Source organism: Zeus faber (assembly GCF_960531495.2).
Source record: "Zeus faber genome assembly, chromosome: 13".
NCBI lineage: Eukaryota > Metazoa > Chordata > Actinopteri > Zeiformes > Zeidae > Zeus > Zeus faber.
In genome coordinates this window covers 12,447,033-12,467,239 of record NC_137198.1, presented here as the reverse complement: position 1 = coordinate 12,467,239, position 20,207 = coordinate 12,447,033, and the positions used below count along the sequence as shown (strand labels likewise).

The 20,207-nt window shown below is 41.9% G+C and overlaps 2 protein-coding genes across 2 annotated transcripts; one reads left to right on the top strand and one right to left on the bottom strand.

The window, feature by feature from the left end:
- Nucleotides 1-134: 134 nt before the first annotated feature.
- Nucleotides 135-1,637, bottom strand: znf593 (zinc finger protein 593). Its single transcript, XM_080012488.1, has 4 exons — nucleotides 1,538-1,637; nucleotides 1,208-1,416; nucleotides 625-687; nucleotides 135-519 (listed from the first exon to the last, which is right to left on the bottom strand). Exons 2-4 carry the CDS (start codon nucleotides 1,405-1,407, stop codon nucleotides 393-395), a joined length of 390 nt encoding a protein of 129 aa, XP_079868614.1. The 5' UTR covers nucleotides 1,408-1,416; nucleotides 1,538-1,637; the 3' UTR covers nucleotides 135-392.
- Nucleotides 1,638-5,663: 4,026 nt separating this feature from the next.
- On the top strand, nucleotides 5,664-19,381 carry rlf (RLF zinc finger; the record flags this gene model as incomplete). Its single annotated transcript, XM_080012609.1, has 8 exons — nucleotides 5,664-5,849; nucleotides 10,845-10,999; nucleotides 12,223-12,304; nucleotides 12,678-12,813; nucleotides 12,979-13,181; nucleotides 13,464-13,600; nucleotides 13,804-13,945; nucleotides 14,110-19,381. 8 exons carry the CDS (start codon nucleotides 5,664-5,666, stop codon nucleotides 18,661-18,663), a joined length of 5,595 nt encoding a protein of 1,864 aa, XP_079868735.1. The 3' UTR covers nucleotides 18,664-19,381.
- Nucleotides 19,382-20,207: the final 826 nt, after the last annotated feature.

Here is a 20,207-nt window from a genome sequence, read left to right as displayed (position 1 = left end):
CTCACTCTGAAAGTGAGCTATACAATGCACCAAAAGCAAATTCCACCACCCTTGGCTGTGTGGTCATTAAAAAAAAAAAGTGAAAAGTAAAATTGTTAAAAGGGGCATCCACATAGGAACAAACCGTTTTAACTAAATCAATTTTTTTGTTTATTTGCAAGGGGATGTTGTGTTATGCTTGCATATTACATTTTATCTTTCATTTGAAGGTACAATGTTATAAAACAACATCTTATGATGCAATGTTTTGCCATCCTGATAAAGGCTAATTATTATATTTTAATAACAGGGGATTTATACCCCATAATATTATTATTATGCAGAAACATGTTGTAGAAAGACTGCATCTGTAATCCTGCCAAAAAAAGTCCATTTGATGAGTTGGGCATTTTTCATTCCATGTCCTCTTCAATAGGTTGTGTTTTCACTTCAACCTTTTTTGGAGGGATGTAGGAGCCCATACCCGCTGCTCTCTCTGCCTCTGCCTGGGTATAGGGTTCTTCTCTGAGCTGTTTCAACCTAGCAAGAGTCATGGATGGGATGGATCAGGAAAATCACTATATCATGACAAATTAAGAGCAAACCGTATAAGCGTGAGAAAATACTTTGGATCTGACATCTTACCGTTTTTTGTGTATTTTGGTTTTGAAGTGCTCTTTCAGGGATCTCATATCCACAAAGTATCTCCTGCAAGATACGTGAAAGCCATATTTATTAGAGTTGCCGCTGAGGAACATTTGTGATCCCAAGTTACACATCTACAGACATTATCACCATTTGAGCATATTATGATTATCGTAAAATATGTGTTCTGGTCACCAGGACGGGGTTGGCCTTGGATTACTTTCAGGAACGGAGTGACATTTTAATGACAAACATGTCATTTGAATACCAACATGTGGTCTGAAAAAAAAAAAAAATCCAAACGAGCCGTCTGTGTAATTGGAGTTGTGTTGGTCCTGTCTGGGGAGTTAGTTCGTTTTGCCATCATGAGGGAAACCACACATCTCTAGCCATCTCATGAGGCGTAAACAAGTCTCAACCTTGAGACCTGGTACCAACAAACGGCCTACTGAAAGAGTTCCCAGAGTAATTCACTACAATAAAGTCGTTGTCGTTGTATTTACTGTTTTTAATTCAACCCCTTCCCCCCCCCCCAAAAAAATAACATTCAACGCAGCGTGAGGTGCGACTCCGAGGCACTTACGCGCAGTGCAGGCAGTAGTGCTGGGCGCAGCCGGTCACGTCGTAGTCCACCTCCTGTTTCAGCAACTTGGCCGCCGTCTCGGGCTTCATGTCGCTGTGGATCTGGTCCAAGTCCTTCGTCCTGCGCTTCGTCTTCCATTTCTTCGAGATGTTTTTCTTTTTGTCGCTATTGTGGTTCCCCACCTGTTTGGATTTCCCCATGGCGGCGCACTGCAAAAAAAAAAGAGGAGGGAGCGCGTCGTGGGCTGAGCTAAGACACGTAACCAAGCCCATAAGGTTTGCTGCAGGTACCACACGCGTTAAGAATCCGATTGATACAAACCCCGCGCACCTTTTGCGGAGGAAGGGACCCGTTGATGTCCCGTTTGTTGCTCCAGAAGTGCCTCTCCGACGCGTGTGTTTTGGTTTTACGCGACACCACACACGTGGTGCAGCCGAAAGGGGCAGAACTACTTCCGGGTTAAAAAAATAAATAAATAAAAATAGAAAATTGGGTCATGCGCCGGCCTGCAGGGGGCGCCAAACACATCAACCTCCAGCAGCCACAAGGAGCGTCACACGGACGCGGACCTTCTACGCAATACAGATGTGCGTCCGTTGGAATGTAAAGCGGCGTCTAACGTTGAAAGACTCTGCAGAAGGATTCCGTTTGAGTGCGAGGCAACGCCTCGCAACAAGAAAACAATGCAAACAAACTGTAATTGAAGCAGGGAAAAAAATAAAATGTTGCCGTTAAGAAAGAAAAAAAAAAAAAGTGAACAGATTACAGATAAGTAAAGCGAAATTAAAACGAAAATATAAAGATTTAAACACTGCAGTTAAAATATATAAACATTTGGGTGAACGTTGCTGTTAGAAAATGCGCTTTACTTGTTTGATTCTTTATTATTTTTATTATTATTATTATTATTATTATTATTACTACGACTACTACTAATACTGCTACTACTAATAATAATAACAATATCATTATTATAATTCATAAATAATAAATATAGCTGACAGAGCCAAAGAGCAAAACGTGCAAATAATGCTCATGTTTGAGATTGTGACCATGAGTCGATGAGAAAGCTATTGATGCTAGTTTTTAGTTTATAATTTTCGCGCTCTATGACCTCTGACCTCCGTCACATGGCTCGACCCGCGTGAACCAAACTGAATATATCTCATGGTAGAATAATGTGCCGAGTCTGGGGAAAAAACAAAAAGCATGTTTGGTTTCACACCGGACCGAGCGTTGCCGCCGAGACCGCTCCTTCCATTTGCTTTGGTATTTCGGAACTTTTTTGGCCACCTTCAACAATAAAGGTCCAAAGACTCCAGTATACACGGTTTGGTTGAAATTGGACAAACGGCCAAGGAGGAAAATGTCCAAAGTTCCCCCCCCCCCAGACAATTCAAAATTGCGGAAATGGTGAAAGCAGGAGTCAGTAATCGTTAGCACACATGCCTGAAGGTCACGCCGCATGGGAGATTAGGCCAATTCAGTGCTGCATAATTAGGATAATGACTGTAGCGGCCCTCGTTGGTGGATTTGTATGTGTTACTTTCAATACACCAAGTTCAATTGTACAAAGGTAACCCCACTTTTAGGCTCCTGTAAGTTAAATGGACCGTCAGTCAGTTGTATGACGTCAGAGATGATCACACGACACATTTACATTTACATTTACATTTAGTCATTTAGCAGACGCTTTTATCCCAAGCGACTTACAAGGGAGAATAACATTCAAGCTACATTGCGACAGAGACATCAGTGTAACAATAAATACTGCTAGGTAGTGCTAAGTAATTGTAGGTTAGGACAGGAGGTACTCACTGAAGAGCTGGGTCTTCAAGTGCTTCTTAAAGACAGAGAGGGAGGTCCCTGCTCTGGTCATTTTTGGCAGCTCGTTCCACCAACGTGGAACTACAGTGAGAATAGCCTGGATTTCCGTGGCTGTATGGCCGGCAGAGCCAGGCGACGCTCATTTGACGAGCGCAGGACCTGGGGGGCAACATGTGTTCTTACAAGAGCATTTAAGTAGGTGGGAGCATTCCCAGCAATCACTCTGTGGCCTAGCATAAGAGACTTGAACTTGATGCGGGCGGCTACAGGTAACCAGTGGAGCTCGATGAGCAGCGGAGTGACATGTGCCCTCTTTGGCTGGTTGAACACCAGTCGCGCCGTCGCATTCTGTATCATCTGCAGTGGCTTCACCGCACAGGCCGGCAAGCCTGTTAAGAGAGCGTTGCAGTAGTCGAGACGGGACATCACCAAGGTTTGTACCAGCAGTTGAGTGGCATATTGGGTCAGGTACGGCCTGACTTTTCGGATGTTGAATAGTGCGAAGCGGCAGGACTGGGAGACGGCAGCAACATGGTCTGAGAATGTCACTTGGTCATCAATAATGACACCTAGATTCCTTGCAGCCTTGGTAGGAACAAGAGATAGAGAGTCGATTTTAATATCAATGTTGGGTTAGGGTTAGGGTTGTTTGGCCGGAAGATCCGCAGTTCCGTTTTCGCCAGATTTAGTAGAAGATGATAATCCTTCATCCATGTGGATATGTCAGCGAGACAATCCGAGATCCGCGTCGAGAGGGTGGGGTCGTCGGGCGGGAAGGACAGATAGAGTTGAGTATCATCCGCATAGCAGTGATATGAAAAGCCATGTGAGCGGATGATCGGGCCCAGTGAGGTGGTGTATATGGCAAAGAGGAGGGGTCCTAGCGCCGAGCCTTGGGGCACCCCTGTGGTGAGGTTGTGAGGCACAGACAGCTGGCCTTGCCATGTCACACTGAACGAGCGCCCAGTAAGGTAAGATTCGAACCAGGAAAGTGCACTGCCCGTTATGCCCACACTTGAGAGTATGGACAGGAGTATGCTGTGACTGACAGTGTCAAAAGCAGAGAAGACAGAGCGACAGAGAAGCGTTTCAATCATACGACGCGATGCCAGACGTGGCCGCGCGGAACGTGCAGCTTTAACCTGTTGGTGACGCCACTAGACGCATAGTCCGATTGGTCTGCAATTTTAGATTTCGACGACTAAGATCAATGTCTATGGATGAACCGAAATGCGTAAAAGCGACTGGTGGGAGCATGGAGATCTAGAACAAGTGGCGTAATATTTTATTATTATTATTATTATTATTATTATTATTATTATTATTATTATTATTATTATTATTATTATTATTATCGTTATTATTATAATAAACATAGAATAACAATGGGGTGTTTTAGTCTTCGCACCATAATAATAATTATAATTATAATAATAAACATTGAATAAACATAGGATGTTTGAGCCTTCGCACGCTCATAATGATAATAATAATAATAATAATAATAATAATAATAATAATAATAACAATTAATAATAAACATACTGTATAATAATACAAATATAATAATAAAAGGGTGTTTGATCCTTCGCACCCTAATAATAATAATAATAATAATAATAATAATAATAATAATAATAATAATAATAATAATAATAATAATAAACATAGAATAACAGTAGGGTGTTTGAGCCTTTGCAGCCTAATAATAATTATAATTATAATAATAAACATTGAATAACAATAGGGTGTTTGAGCCTTCGCACCCTCATAATAATAATAATAATAATAATAATAAACAAATCATAATAAACATATATTAATAAAAGGGTGTTTGATCATTTGCACCCTAATAATAATAATAATAATAATAACAATAATCATAATAATAAACATAGAATAACAGTAGGGTGTTTGAGCCTTCGCACCATAATAATAATAACAATAATAATAATAATAATAATAATAATAATAATAATAATAAACATAGAATAACAGTAGGGTGTTTGAGCCTTCATACCATAATAATAATAATAATAATAATGATAATAATAATAATAAACATAGACTAACAGTAGGGTGTTTGAGCCTTCGTACAATAATAATAATAATAATAATAATAATAATAATAATAATAATAATAATAATAATAATAATAATAATAAACATAGAATAACAGTAGGGTGTTTGAGCCTTCATACCATAATAATAATAATAATAATAATGATAATAATAATAATAATAATAATAATAATAATAATAATAATAATAACAATTAATAATAAACATACTGTATAATAATACAAATATAATAATAAAAGGGTGTTTGATCCTTCGCACCCTAATAATAATAATAATAATAATAATAATAAACATAGAATAACAGTAGGGTGTTTGAGCCTTCGCACCATAATAATAATAATAATAATAATAATAATAATAATAATAAACATAGAATAACAGTAGGGTGTTTGAGCCTTCGCACCATAATAATAATAACAACAATAATAATGATCATCATCATCACCATCATCATCATCGTCATCTTCCTCGGGGTTCATACGAGCAGAGTGGCTCTCGTCACGTGACATCTCCGCACTGTGCTTACGCGCCGCGGAGGAGAGGGAAGATGGCGGAGAGTAGCGTCGACCCGGAGACCGACTGGGGCAGCGGGGCCTTGGACAGCGCCGAGGCCGACGACATTCTCGTCGCAATGGAGACACTGCTGGCCACGCTGAGGGCATTCGAAGACGTTCTGAGGCACCAGGAAGTAACGGCCGCGTCCTCCACCGAATACTGCGACAACTTCTGCCAGGTAGACGCGCCATCCCAGAGCTAACGTCGGACCAGCTAAGCTAGGCTAGCACGCAGGCTTGTTTTCACCCAGCGTCGCTCTGCGCCAGGGGGTCGGTTTCATCCCGCCGGGCGCCTTCGCGTACGCGGGGACTTCCTCCTGTGGCGGCGGCGGTGCTCCGCTGCGCTCCACCACGGACCACAGCGCTTAAAAAAATGAAAAACAAAATAATGAAAAGCTCGACAAGCTGCTGCACTTTGGCCTAACCAAACCGCTAGCACCTGGCCGAGCTGCTGCGGGGAGCCCTCGTTTGTTTATATGTGTGTTTATTCATAGATGTATTTATTATTGTCAATAACTGTCAGGGAACAAGTGACTGGTGCATTGGACGCTCGGTGGAAGGTTTTAGCACGCACGCGTCTGCAGGGCTGCAGTGTGTTTTTTTTTTGTTTTTAGTTTTTTGTTTTGTAATTATTATTTCATGTATTTGCATTCCCATTTTTAGTCAATGCGTTGCTTTCGGTTAAAAACAAGTTGTTGTTTTTTTTTTCTTGCCATGTTACCAAGGCAGGATGTGCAAAAAAAAAAAATGCACGGGCGGGGCAGAGGGGTAGATTAGTTTGTTTCAACGTATACGCATTATTTTGTATGCAGATGCAAATGTTTACCCAGTGTTTCAGTTGGTGTCAGGTGCGTGGGTTTTGGGATGAAATGAGCGGTGGTGGTGTTTTTTCCCCCTAAAAATAATTTCATTTCCCAGGGTGTCCGTAAAATGTCTTGAATTCAGTTTTACCAATATTGGGCCTTAAAAGCCATTGACCAGTCTCAAATGTGAGTGTATGAGGTCTTGATCTCAACATAAACATTTTGTCTGATTTTGTTCATTTCTTTTCGTCGAAACGAGTCAAATTCTTCTGGGTCAGTCAACGTTGCTGATAAAACTATAATTCATTTCTGGGTGAACCACAAGTCTTCTTCTGAACCTAATACTAGAGAATCGGTCTAAGGTTTTTTTTTTGTTTTTTTTTGTCTATAACGAGTTTTATGTATTGGATTGAATTGTGATACCTGGAGAGACCCTGAGTTAATTCTTCCAAATGTTAGACATGTGTAATACTAATGAAAGTAGCTCAATATCTGCTACCGCTATTTGATCAAAAGACGTTGGTTGCTTCCAGAAGTTCACTATGTGGTCAAGTGCTGGTACAGGGAAATACAGTTTCTCAAGCACATTTTCCCACTTGGACTTATCATCTGCTGGTAATGTTCCGTATTGGCGTCACGAAAGGTTGTACCGTAAATATCCCCACTCTTGAAGTAGTATAATTTCTAGCAAATGGCCGGAACAGCTGTGAATGGAAGTATTTGGGAATGGAAGCAGTAACATTTGCGTAAAGAAGAAGTGGAGCCGAATCCAAATGAATCACAAAAAGTGGATTTTTACGAATATTTATTTCGTACAAATATTTTCAAAAATTATTTGTTTTTGGGAAGAGAAAAAAAAACATTCGGTAAAATGTTGAGTTCCAGTACACGTCCAGTCTTTACAGAGACAAGTCTTTATATTCATACATTTTTATTATTTTTCTTCTTAAAAATTCCACTTAGACCCTAGACGTATTTTTGACGGTTAGGGGTGCTGTGCGACCATGCAGGGATATCGGGCACAAACGCTTGGCTTCCTCACCGGTGACACTGCAGCATGGAGCAGGAGTGGGGGAGGGAGAACGGGTGTAGAATATTCATTCTCCGGAGGCAGAGAGCATAGGACAGGTAGAAAATTATCACACAGATTTCATAACTTTGAGTTTAGGATTATTGTGTCCGGAGACGGGCGGTCCGTCCCCTCTCGGTCAGCAGAGGGAAGGGTCAGCGGGGCGGGGAGACGAGGAGCAAAGCGCTGGTCCAAAAATCAATGCTGTTGCCGAGTGTCACGTGATATTAGACACCCCCATCGCGTGGGAATGATGTAATGTATCCAGAACAGTCATCTATGTGTGAACAGACTCCATATGGAACTTTTCAGTAAAGGAGGCTGTGTGTGGAAAAACTACCTAATGCCTTTGCTGGATGTTTTTTTTTAACCAGCAATGTTACGGATTCCATGTGGGAAAGGGGGTTCAGTTTTCTGACTGGCAGAAATCACCAAACCGTAAATATGCACTGTCAGTCATAGGTTTGGACACATCTACTCAATCAAGGGTTTCTTTATTTTTGCTATTTTCTACATTGTAGAATAATAGTGAGGACGTTAAAACTATGAAATTACTTTTGACTGGTACTGTTTATAAAATCCCAATTTTTAAATGTTTTTATGGTAAAATTGATGTAGGTTTGGGAAGATTATTAGACAAATGAAAAATTAAATAGGATTGCATGCATACTCTTATTATTATTATATCTTGTTTCTTGTTATTGCTTGTGTTGTACATCTTCTGATTGTGTTGACTTTTCTTCAATTCGAAAGTAGGTCTTCCTGGTTTCATTATGATGGTCTCCAAGGTTTAACTATTTTCATTCACTTCCTTCATAGAGACCTACATATTTAGACTGAGGGGAATTAATTTAGTCCCGCTATAGACACCAGTCTGACACCAAGCCACCGCCTGCCATCTGGCAAATAGGACTCTTGGGATGCTGGTCGTGATTCGATGTTAAAGGAGCAGAGACTAAGATTCTCTAGCTCTTTCAAGTCGTTTAAACAACCTTAAATTGTGATGACTTTCTCAAATATCTTCTAGGGGTGTGCATCTCTCCTTTATAAGACGATCCAATACGTATCTAGATACATGGGCTACGATACGATTCAGGGATGATACATTTTAATGTGGAAAGATTTGGTGTGATTCAATCTGATACAGTTCTTAACATTTGTTCAATGTAGACATTCATTTTACATTATAAATTAAAATAAGCCAATTCTATCAAAATGGCATTGCTTACCTTCAAATACATATATTTCATAAAAGACCATGGAATCCCAAGTGTTTTTATAATTAATATCGAATATATTGTGATTCAGATATATATATATATATATATATATATATATATATATATATATATATATATATATATATATATATATATATATATATATATTGAGACCCTGGATGTGTTGGAATATTGTTAATTGTCAGTTATAATGTGTTTTACTTCGGACAGTTCACGAGAGGGAATGTGTGTACACGATCTGGTGCGGGGGTGTGTTTGTCGAGTCAGAGAGAGAGTGCTGGGGGGAAATTTTTTGGTTGGGTTGTGGTTATGGCCAAAACAGAAGCCTGAAAGATAACAATTAACCTCAGTGTGTAATAACAACTGTGTGGCTTCTTCCACTGTCTAGAATATTACAATATCATAATCAGTTGAAGCTCTGAACAGCACGTTGCGATGCAGTGTAGTCTTCAGGCTGAACAGGGATTTAGAGAAGGATTTTGATTTAATTAGTTCCCGTAGTTTCTTACTTGTATGTAAAATGAAAAATGTAAACCTGGTGGTGCAGTCTAGTTTGTTGTTGTGGGTATACTGTGATGATTTCCTCCCAGACCCATTGTAAGAGAGTGAGTGAGAAGGTCTCCTCGTTTTGCATGGGGCTCTTTTTATTTCGTTCAATTAGGAAATGGAGTAAATAAAATACATCTGCAATAAAAACACAGTTTTTATTTGCTTTGTTTGGAGAAAAGATCGCACGGATCGTGCTGTGGAGCGGCTCTGCTGCAGAGCGGCTCTGCTGCAGAGCCGCTCCACCATGAGGAGATTGCTTCTGAAAAAATTCCAGCCCGCCAGCAAATGCCCCGCAGCCCGAAACCGGTCCATGGCCCGGTGGTTGGGAACTTCTGCTCTACGCACCCTGACAAAGGACGCACAGTGCTGTGGAGATGGCTCCCTCTCCATTACGCATTTATAACACTGCTCTACACTTATTGGTTGTACAAATTATCAGTCTTAAATTAATGTAAACCATAAAATAATTGTAGGACATTAGCCTAGTTTTTTGATTTTAAATGTTCAATGAAAATGTAAAATTGTAAGGAAATCCTTGGAGGGGCTGTGCCGGTGCTATGCAAAATCCTGACGGGGCTATAGCCGATAAGGTCCCCTGCAAAACTTATTTTATTGCAGTTATACTCTACCCGAGAACTGCAAATCAAAATCACTTAAGGAAAGGTTCTGTCACAAAACTATATTGCTACATATCCTTGTCCATTTCTAAGTGGGTATACCGATGTCCTGGAACTTTCTTAGTGGCCTGTGTATCACATATACTACACAACTTAGGTTTACTGTCAAGCTAACTCACAGAATTGGAGGGGAGTTTTTCTTTCTTTTCCAGACAGCGCTGCGCCGTTATTGCCGCACCGCTTTTTATTGTAGATCCATTTATTTTTGTTAGTTTCTACTTGTACGAAGCAAACATTTTAAACCCAACTAAGGGAGTCTCCAAACAAAACAAATAATTCTTTTTTTCCAAGTAGCATGACTTGTTACGTTAGATCAGTGAGTCTCCTGCAGCAGCTGAAGTAGAATTGGCAGCAAAGCATCAGACAACGGATTCCCAACTTTAGAATCGGGCCATCAACGGGTTTGTGGTACATAGATCGATCCAGGGATCGGCATATGGATGTAGTCGCATCTTTAACGTTGAACGTTTTCCAATTCATATCGGTGAATCGTTACACGCTTAGTATTTTAACTTTTACTGAGCACTTAAATGAAAGTGTTATATATGCAGAGGTGAAATAATAATATTTGTTACCTTCACCCGTTGCATTTATTTTAATTCCGTTTTTTTGGGGGGGGGTTTTTCCCCCTCCTCCTCTTCAGTCAAATCCCCTTAGGTCCAATCAGTAGTAGCCCCCCCACTAGTACCAGCTGGGATCCCTCACATGTCTCCTTCAGGTGTCTAGACAAAATCCTCTTTTCATCTGAAATTTGCAAAAGCGATGTTGCTTTGGTGATCTTGCTGCGTGCTGTTTCTTTTCTGTGTTTTTAATGTACGTCTGTATCTGTTTACAGGCCTTGATGCACTATGCTGGGAGTAGGAACTCTGTGGAGCACGGCCTTCCTCTGCTGGAGGTCTATTGCCTGTCCATAAACTGCTTTGCTGCTGCCCGCTCCCACCTCACCGCAGAGTCCGACAGCGTGGCCCTTGTATTAAAAAGATTAGCTTTGTAAGTTGTGTGTGTGTGTGTGTGTGTGTGTGTGTGTGTGTGTGTGTGTGTGTGTGTGTGTGTGTGTGTGTGTGTGTGTGTGTGTGTGTGTGTGTGTGTGTGTGTGTGTGTGTGTACAATATTTATCGTGATTTAAGGCTAGAAATCATCTCGGATTTTGGTTATTGTGATTATATTTTTCTATGAAGCTGCATTATTCTACAATGCCTGTACCAGCTTGGTCATAATATCCCCATTGCAAATGGTTGTTTCTCAAAAAAAATTTGTATGAATATCTTATAAAAACAATGATAGTCATCCCCAACATATTGTCATTCTATCAGTTAATATCAGCACCCAGCCCTAGTCCCAATTAATTGTAGTATTATAAATGTGTAATTTTTGAGGGCGGTGGGGATCAGGGATATGAATCAAAATCTAATGCTTTAATGGGGCTGACAGATTTCCAATAATATTGTCTATGTCAAATTCCAATAGCTTATTCAATTCAGTGTGCCAGAAAAAAAAAAATTTAATCGAATCTTGGTTCCTGTTCAATTGGGCAAATTACAGTAGTAGTCCACCGGACGCAGCAGCGTACGGGCGCAGCAGCGTACGGGCGCAGCGCACAGCAGGATTTCCACCGGCTCCGTGGTGAAGCGTCCCCCCCCCCCCCCCCCCCCCCACAGTCATACAGACACTTTGTTCTTTATATTTAAAACAGGTCTTGATCAGTAAGCCAATCCAACAGCAACTCTACGTCTCTGGTACAATGTCATATAGAACACATTAAAAAAAAAAAATTCACTCTTTACCAAAACATTTCTATGTAGTTTAATCTCGTGTTTCTATGGAAAATGCCTGTGTAGCTGCTGGCAGTTGAAAAAAAGAAATCAACCTCGCACAGTTTGGAGCCGTGGAGCCGTAGCAGTGGATTAACATGGATTTAATAGGAAGCGTGCACTTGCGGCAAGCCGCACCCGTACGCTGCGCCAATGCGTCCATTTCATTCAAAAATTGTTAAAACAAGTCAGGTGAGGAAGAATTTTCCAGCCAAAATGCGGTTGGTGCCAACAAAGAAAGAAGTTGGGGTGATGCTGCACTTTCCAGTTATAGTTGTCAACCCTGATGTCAAAGTACCTTAGCGAAACAACACAGTAGCCACATATTATTTATTTTTCTACATAAGCAGAGGTTCTCGAGTCCGTCCTGCCATTGAACAGAAATGTCTTTCTTGCTTCCAGGAGCTGTTTTGAACTGCTGTTGTCAGTGTCTGAAAATGATATTCCATATGAAGCCTGGGTTCAATTTCATAACTCTGTTCAGGTAAATGCCTTTTTGTCTAGTGACTGGATACATACTCAAGTAATTAGATAGAAATCTAATGAATGTACTTATTAACCCATAAACTCTCAGTTGCTTTAAGGCTGAGACATTGTGAAGCAGTAAAAATAAGTCCCTCCAATGTATTGACTTGGTGTTTTGTTTTGGCTATACCAACCAGTACTGTACTCAAGTAATTTTTAATCTATTAAGTTGCAATGGTTTTCTGAGAGTTTCACTCCTTTGAGTGTCTTCATATTTATGCCATCGATTAGAAATGATGATAAATTACAAGCCAAGTCACCACCAGCACAATAATTTACAATTGAATTCATATCTATTCATTTTGACTCCTGCCCACTTCTGTGTATTGCAGATTGCCCATGACACCTTAAGGCGGTTTGGGAGCACAGACCTCCAGGCCCTGCTGCAGATTACAGGAGAGGGGGGGGCATGGAGCAACCCCGTCCTCACAGCGCTCCTCACGGGCCAGCACACCAACCCAGAGGAAGGTTGGCATCCAGCTATCAGGTTTAGGCTGCTCAGAGGCAGCAGCAACATGTAGTTGGCCCACTGCTTTTTGCCCAGTTGGCCTTGGAGTTGCAAGCATTTGTCAACAACTCTGTGAATGTTTCTCTACTAACCTTAGGCATCTCTCCTCACTCCTTCATTTGCAGTTAATGCGTATATAAGCTTGGAGGGGGAAGGCTTCATGGAGATGCGGGTGAAGCACCTTGAAAAGATTAATGAGGTGGCCAAGGCTGTAGTCCTGGCCAAGGCCTGCAGTGAATGTTGCCTCATCTCCAACCAAGCTACCTTCCGTAATACCTATGTATCCCTGCTTTGCCACCTGCTGCCCAACGAGGAGGCCATTACAGAGGTATTTCAACACTTCATCAATTTCACTACAAATAGGTATCCTTACTAATAAGTGTTATGTTCAAATGAAGGAAAACATACATCTAAATGTAAAATAAAAACACCCATCTTTTTCATTCACACACCCCTATTTTAAAGTTGCCCTTTAAGAACGGAATCTGTTTTGAATAGCTGCACATGATTACTCTGTCCTCTCATCGACGATATATTATGTTCTCCATTTTGTGTTTTAGTATTGCTTTGATAATTATTAATACCTAAACCCCATTCCCCCTGTTCACAGATATCAAGACTTGACTGTAAGGATGTCTTGGAGATCACATGTAATTTGGAGAAAGAGGCGGATGAAAACACAGCCTTTATCTTGTGTACCACTTTCCTGACGCAACAGCTGCAGCAGCCGAGCCTTCACTGCTCCTGGTATGTTGTGCCTTCCCAGAGATGGTCTGTAGGGTGCATATATGAATACAGGTCAAACTGTACAGTTTATGTCCGTCCCCCCCAAGCGTTCAGAAAAGCATTTTGGTGTTCTGGTTAATGGATCAGTATAATTAGTCAGAAACAGGATTGAGCTTTCTTGTCAATGTTTTCTAATAGCACTCTTGTCTTCAACCCCCTGCAAGGGAGTTGACTCTGCTATGGAGTAAACTTCAGAGAAAGATTGACCCTTCCTTGGAGTCTCTGCTGGAGCGATGCCTTCAGCTAGGTGCCATTGCCAAAACAGTCCAACATCTGCTATTTCTGGTCCGCGTAATCCGGGCAGAGGTATGAATTATGATCACGATAACCCTTTTACATTTTGTGTTAACGATGATTGTTGATTGTCAAAGTCTAATGAATATGGCCCCACAAATGTCATGATGATGATAATAGTCAAACAGGTTCTTAAGCTACTGAAACAGATTGAGACGCTGTTGTTCTCTTTTCAGACAGAAGAGCTGGGACGAGCTTCATCGGTAGAGCTTTGTGTTAAAGCACTCCAGCTTCCGAAGCAGAATGACTCCGAACCCAGGATATCTGTCTGTCAGGCGGTGTCCTGCCTTCTCTCAGATGACCTTGAGGTGTCGCGTGCCTGCCTACTCACAGAGTTTCTCCTTGGACCTTGCCAGGAGGTTTTCTGCCGCCTCGAAGAAATCTTCTTGCGCCCCGACCAGAAGTATGAACTGGAACACGGACGTATCCCCAACTCGCTGCGCTGTGAACTGCTCCTGACACTCAAAGCGTACTGGCCTTTTGACCCTGAGTTCTGGGACTGGAAAACTCTGAAGTATCAGTGCGTCACCCTTCTAGGAATGACGCCAGACTCGGAGGAGGATGAGGAGGACAAAAATCAGCAGAGGTTTGACTATGTCACACAGGGTGGAAATAGCACCGGGGTGAAAGGAGAAGAACTTGACCTCCAGCACCATTTCAACGGCGTTGTTGATGGGCATGAGGAGAAGCGTGATAGTGGAAAGTCTCCTTCTAAAAAAGAGAGTGCACTAGAAATGGAGAAGCATAAGTTCCGTTGTAAAATTTGCAGGAAGTATGTTAGCAAATCGCAAACGATACACCACTCTAAGAGACATGCAGCTCATGACACCCACCCCTGCCCAATTTGCCTGGAGAGGTTCCAGAGCAGAAAGGAACTCGTCCCTCACATTAAAGAGCATGTTCGTAAGCCCGCAGACTTTGATAACGACTATAACACGACAGATGAGTTGCCCAACCCGTCAGATGAAGAGGATGACATTGAACCTGGTGAGATAAAAATTGACCCTTCTCTGATGCTATATTACCAGTCTACACATGATCCAGATGTATTACACCATATTGTGCAACAAGCCAAATCAGTGAATGGAAAGTGTCTGGATGATGAGCATATCACATTCGATTACATTGACATTAACTTCAAGCTCCAAAACCGGGATGAGTATCCATGTCCGGGCACTAACTGCACCAAGATTTTCAAGCATTCCAAGTATTTGTATGTCCACTTAAATGCGGAGCACAAAGGGGATGAGAATGTGAAACATTTCCACACGATGAGGGACAGGCGTGAGAAGTGTCTTTTTTGTAGACGCCATTTTGTATCCCCCTACCACCACCGCAAGCACCGAAGACTTCATTTTAACGATGAGCCTTACATGTGCACGGTTATAGGCTGCGGTGCTCAGTTTCCTTCTTCCAACGAGTTGGTCACGCACAAACAGATACACGGCTATCAGCTTAGCTACCAGTGTGAGCTCAAAGGATGTTACGCCACCTTCTCTGACTTGGGACAGTTGTATCACCACGAAGCCCAGCATTTCCGAGACGCAGCGTTCAGCTGCACCAGCCCCGAATGTAAAAAATTCTACTTATCCAAGAAGGAATTCCTTGATCACTTATCCACTCATGGCATAACCTTTTCTGAGGAAGACTTTGAGACTCAGAGGAAAGCTAAACAGAAGTTTTTTAATATGATTAAACAGGAGACCATTGATCTTAAGAAGTCTGGTGAACCTGTACCAAAGAGGGAGGTTATCGGTGATGACCTGACCTCTTCGACAAGTTGCGTCTCCCCTCTGCCCCCGTCCGGCTGCAAAGGGCCCAAGGGGATGATAACCGCGGTGGCCGTGTGTTTTGACGGAAGCAAGTTCACCTGCGGGTTTGAGAAGTGTGGCATGACCTTTTCCAGAGCCAGAGATGTCCAGAGACATTTCAAATGTGCCCACCCCGAGCATCTAAAGTTAGAGAACAAAGAAGACAGACATGACAAAGAGCATGACTCAAAGTTCAAAGGGCAAAAGGTAAAAACGGAGCCCACAAGCCCGGAGAAGGGGAATTCGTTTTCACCTCAAGGGGCCGGCCAAGAAACAAAAGACTCTCACCAATTGAATCGCAACGGAAATGACTCTTCAAACCTTTCACAAAACAATGCTCTGAGAGACATTCTTACCAGGCTTAGCGAGCTGGACCTCAATTCCGCTGGCTCTCGCATTGTTCCGCCAGCGAGCTCCAACTCTAGCTCGGAATCAAATAAATCATACCTTTCGCTATACCGGTCTGCCATGGCTAATACTCCAATTGTATTGCTTCAAAAGAGACCGGACATTTCTGGGGACACGGTCAAAGTGGGATCTATTATAAAAACAGAGAATATTAAAGTTGGTAGCGGTGAATTGATGGTCACTGCCAAGCCGTACATTTGTCAAATACAGGATTGTGACTTTAGGACAGCACAGAGTTTCAGCTTATTGCGACACTATGTATACAGGCATGGGCACAGTGTACAACATGCCAGAAAGCTGACTTCTTGGAAGACCACGTCCTTTAAACCCTACGTGTGCCACATCTGCTCCAGAAGTCACAGAGAAAAGAGAGTGTTGAGGGCCCACTATATTCAAATGCATAAATTCACTGAAGCCGCGTTCGAGAAGATTTTCTGTGCGACCGTGCCACATAATGGCAGCGTTACCACCCAGTCGGACAAACAAACGCCTCAGCCCCACTCCAAGGATGTTCCCAGCCCGCAGCAGAGGTGTCAGAAAATTAAAGTGGGCATTGTGAAAAGGGAGAATGGCAAACATCTTGACAAGCCTTCTCCGTCCGAGAAGGAAGAAATAGAGGAGGCCGAGAAAAGAGGAGGGAGGGACGTCAAGGAGCCAAAGGTGGAGAGTGACGATAGGACCCCACGACACGTCCGGACCACCAGGCGGCTGCTCGCCAAAAGTAACATGTGCTACATTTTGACTAAATTCAACAAGCCATTCCACTGTGTCGCCAAGGACTGCAATGCCGCTTTCTCGACACAAGGGGGGCTTGTGCGTCACCTGCAGCTTGTGCATCAGTACAATCGCTCACAGCTGGTGTTGGAGAATGATCTTGACGTTCAACAGAATGCAGATGTCAGAAAGGAACCCGCAAAGAACAGGCCCGTCTCCAGCTGTGACGAACCTCAGCCCCAGTACAAATGTCATTTTGCTAATTGCAAGGTCTCTTACCACTTGAAAAGCAGCTTAGTGCGTCACACTCGAGATGTGCATTCTCAGCCGGAGCCGATACGATGCAAGTACGAGGGTTGTGCCAGAGTCTTCAACCTAGAAAGTGCACTTAAGAAACACATTTTATATACTCACTGCGAATACTATAATTCACTCGTATTGCGTCTGCAGAGCACTCACAAAAAGTCAATCAGCGGATGCCAAAAGAAGCTTGTTCTTGCGTCACCTAGTCCCCAGAAAGAAGAACTCAATTTACGTGCGTCACAGTTACAGAAGCCTGGTCCCAAAACCCAGCAGCCGAGTACCGGGGCGGAGTTTACGGAAGAAAAGATCAAAGTGTCAAGAAGCCGGAGCCCAATTAAGCAAGAGAGCACTTTTTCCTTCCGCTCTCACGAAGAAGCGTTCCAGATGTGCCAAGACCGGGGCCTACGACTGGCCTACCCGTGCATGGTACAGGGCTGTGTTTCCGTGGTTCGATACCTGAAGAGCCTTCATCGGCACTACCACGTCGTGCATTCTATGGAAAGAGCGCACGTCCTCAAGAACAAAGGCAAACTTTTTTTCTCCGCCGAAGCGCTGGAGGAATTAATCCAGCGAAAGTCGGCGCAGCCCGCCGTGGATGGAGACTGCGCGCCCGGTGGTGGTCACAAAAAGGAGCCTAGCAAACCTTCGCCCATGAACTTCAACGCCATTAAAGGGGAAATACTGGATGGGGGCGGCCAGGACCCGCTACATTTTCCGGAGGAGGAGCTGCCACCCATGGATCGGAATATCCTTGTTGGTGCTGATGATGTACTGTACGGTGAACCCAGCACCGGTGGGCACAAGGAGGAGCCGGCTGCAACCATGCAGAATGGCTGCAAACCAGAGTGGCCGAAATGGCACACCAACCCTACTCTCCCTGCCGTAACTATCGATCTCTCACCGCCGTCCTCGCTTCGCTTCACCGGCGAGGAGAGTTTTCAAGACACATCGGGCAGCAAAGACAGCGGAAAAATGATGAAAGAGTATGTGTCTGCGTCCAGTCCCCTGGTCCGCCAACCGCTGAAGCGTAAAAATGAACTTTCGGAGCACCCGTCGAACGTGAAGGACGCCCCGCCTCACTTTCCTCCCAGTCATAGTTTTGACATAGCCACTTACAAACCCATGGGCTTTGAGTCTTCCTTCCTCAAATTCATCCAAGAGACTAAGGAGGACGATATGACCCCCGTGAAACACAAAGACTCGTTCAAGCACAGTTGGTCCGTCAAAGAGAACAAACAGTCGGGGGTCTCTCACACCCGCAGGAAAAGCAGCCGCTCTCCACCGCTGAAGGCCCTCGCCATGACCGAGGACTTCACATCAGTTAAAAATTTGAAGTCTATCATGGACAAGGCCTTGGCAGGGTGTGGAGATTTGGCCATCAAGCAGCTTCAGTATCTCAGACCCGTGGTGGTTCTGGAAAGACCCGTGTACACCTCCACCCCAACCAACCTCTTCCTTTCAGACACTAATGGTGAACTACTACTTGGAAATTAGTTTTAGCTGGCACCATTTACATTCCTGTGCACACAAGTGATTTTGGTTTTACTCCTCAACTGTTTTTTTGGTTTTTAATGCTCGTAGAATTCTGATGGTATTATACTTACTACCTTTATGTTGCCAAACTAGATTTAAAGAGAAAAACATATTAAATAAAGGGATCTGGGGATATTCAAATACTATTTCACTTTTTTTTTTAATTAAACTAATTTTTAATTATGTGGTATTCATGGTATATGGATACCAGATACATAAACACACATGGTATATGCGTGTGTATGTATATATATTTATATACATGTATATCATTGATTAACATTGTACAAGTCTCATTAGCCTATTACAAGCATTTTACTGCTGTGAAAATGTGACAAACATTTCACTTGAAGGACTTGATGCCTGTGTTTGGATTTTCAAGCTTTATTTGTATCAATGCAGTGTTGGGATGCTATGGAGAAGTTGATTCATGTAAGACTATCATGAAAAATAAATGGTGGAATCGCTTCTCGGAATCTGATTTTATATGTCCACAAACGCACCTTGCTGTTGTATAATATCGAAACAATGCAAATGGGCATATTGTTCAATGTTATTAAAGGCATATTGCTACTCAAATTAATAGATTGACGGTAAATCATCTATATGTGTACATATATTGTATATCAAAATGCAATAAAGCATAAGCATACTAAACCCTCAATTTTAAGTATTAAGAAGTTGGAAAGATGTATAAATTTCATAGTATACATTAAAATAATCTTTGAAATGATTTGTCCATGAAATCTAAAATGTACTTGTCCATGAATGTCTTTAATAAGACCTTATTCAAGTTAGATTGCGTTCAGACACAAACATTTGTTTTACTACAGTTATTAAACAAGTAGTAAATCACTCTGCCTTAACTGTAAATGTGTTTTGTTCTATGTTGTCGAAAACAAGGCACTTGGAAATATCGCAAGAAACCAACGTGAAGTATGCTGTGCATGCATTGTGTGCCACAATTATATCATTATTATTATTACAGACCTTTCAGACCCTTTTCTTGTGGGTGAATTATGTGAATTCTGTGTCACAATTGACAAAGATATATTATGAAATGAATACAAATTTAAAAAATATGAATAAAAAACACCACTCCCAAATCTGTTTTACGATTGCAGAAAACCAATTCTCACCCACAAATTAAAAAAAAAAAAAAAGTTATTTGTGTTGTGCAAATAATAATACAAACAAATGTAGCACAATTTATATGTAATATATCCTCTTGTGTTTTTAACTATTACCCTCAATGCATTTAAAATGTTTATCTACATGTGGATCTTCCTGTCTTGTGACGCACGGATCACGTCGGGGACAGGTTTGTTTTCTGGACGACAGCTCTATCTCTGCTTTTGTCATTGAACAGAATCTTAAGAATATATATTTTTTTAATTTAGTCTTTATCTACCTTTTTCAATTTGTAATTATCACAATAAATTTATAAATAAATATATATATATATATGTATGTGAATTCCTTCCACAATTTTTTTGGACTATGTG

What these genes read in the sequence shown, in the direction of transcription:
- znf593 (XM_080012488.1), bottom strand. Translation starts at nt 1,407, where the DNA reads ATGGGGAAATCCAAACAGGTGGGGAACCACAATAGCGACAAAAAGAAA. An exon ending in CACTACTGCCTGCACTGCGC is followed by an intron (nt 688 to 1,207) that starts GTAAGTGCCTCG and finishes CGTATCTTGCAG; the next exon opens with GAGATACTTTGTGGATATGA. An exon ending in ACCAAAATACACAAAAAACG is followed by an intron (nt 520 to 624) that starts GTAAGATGTCAG and finishes GACTCTTGCTAG; the next exon opens with GTTGAAACAGCTCAGAGAAG.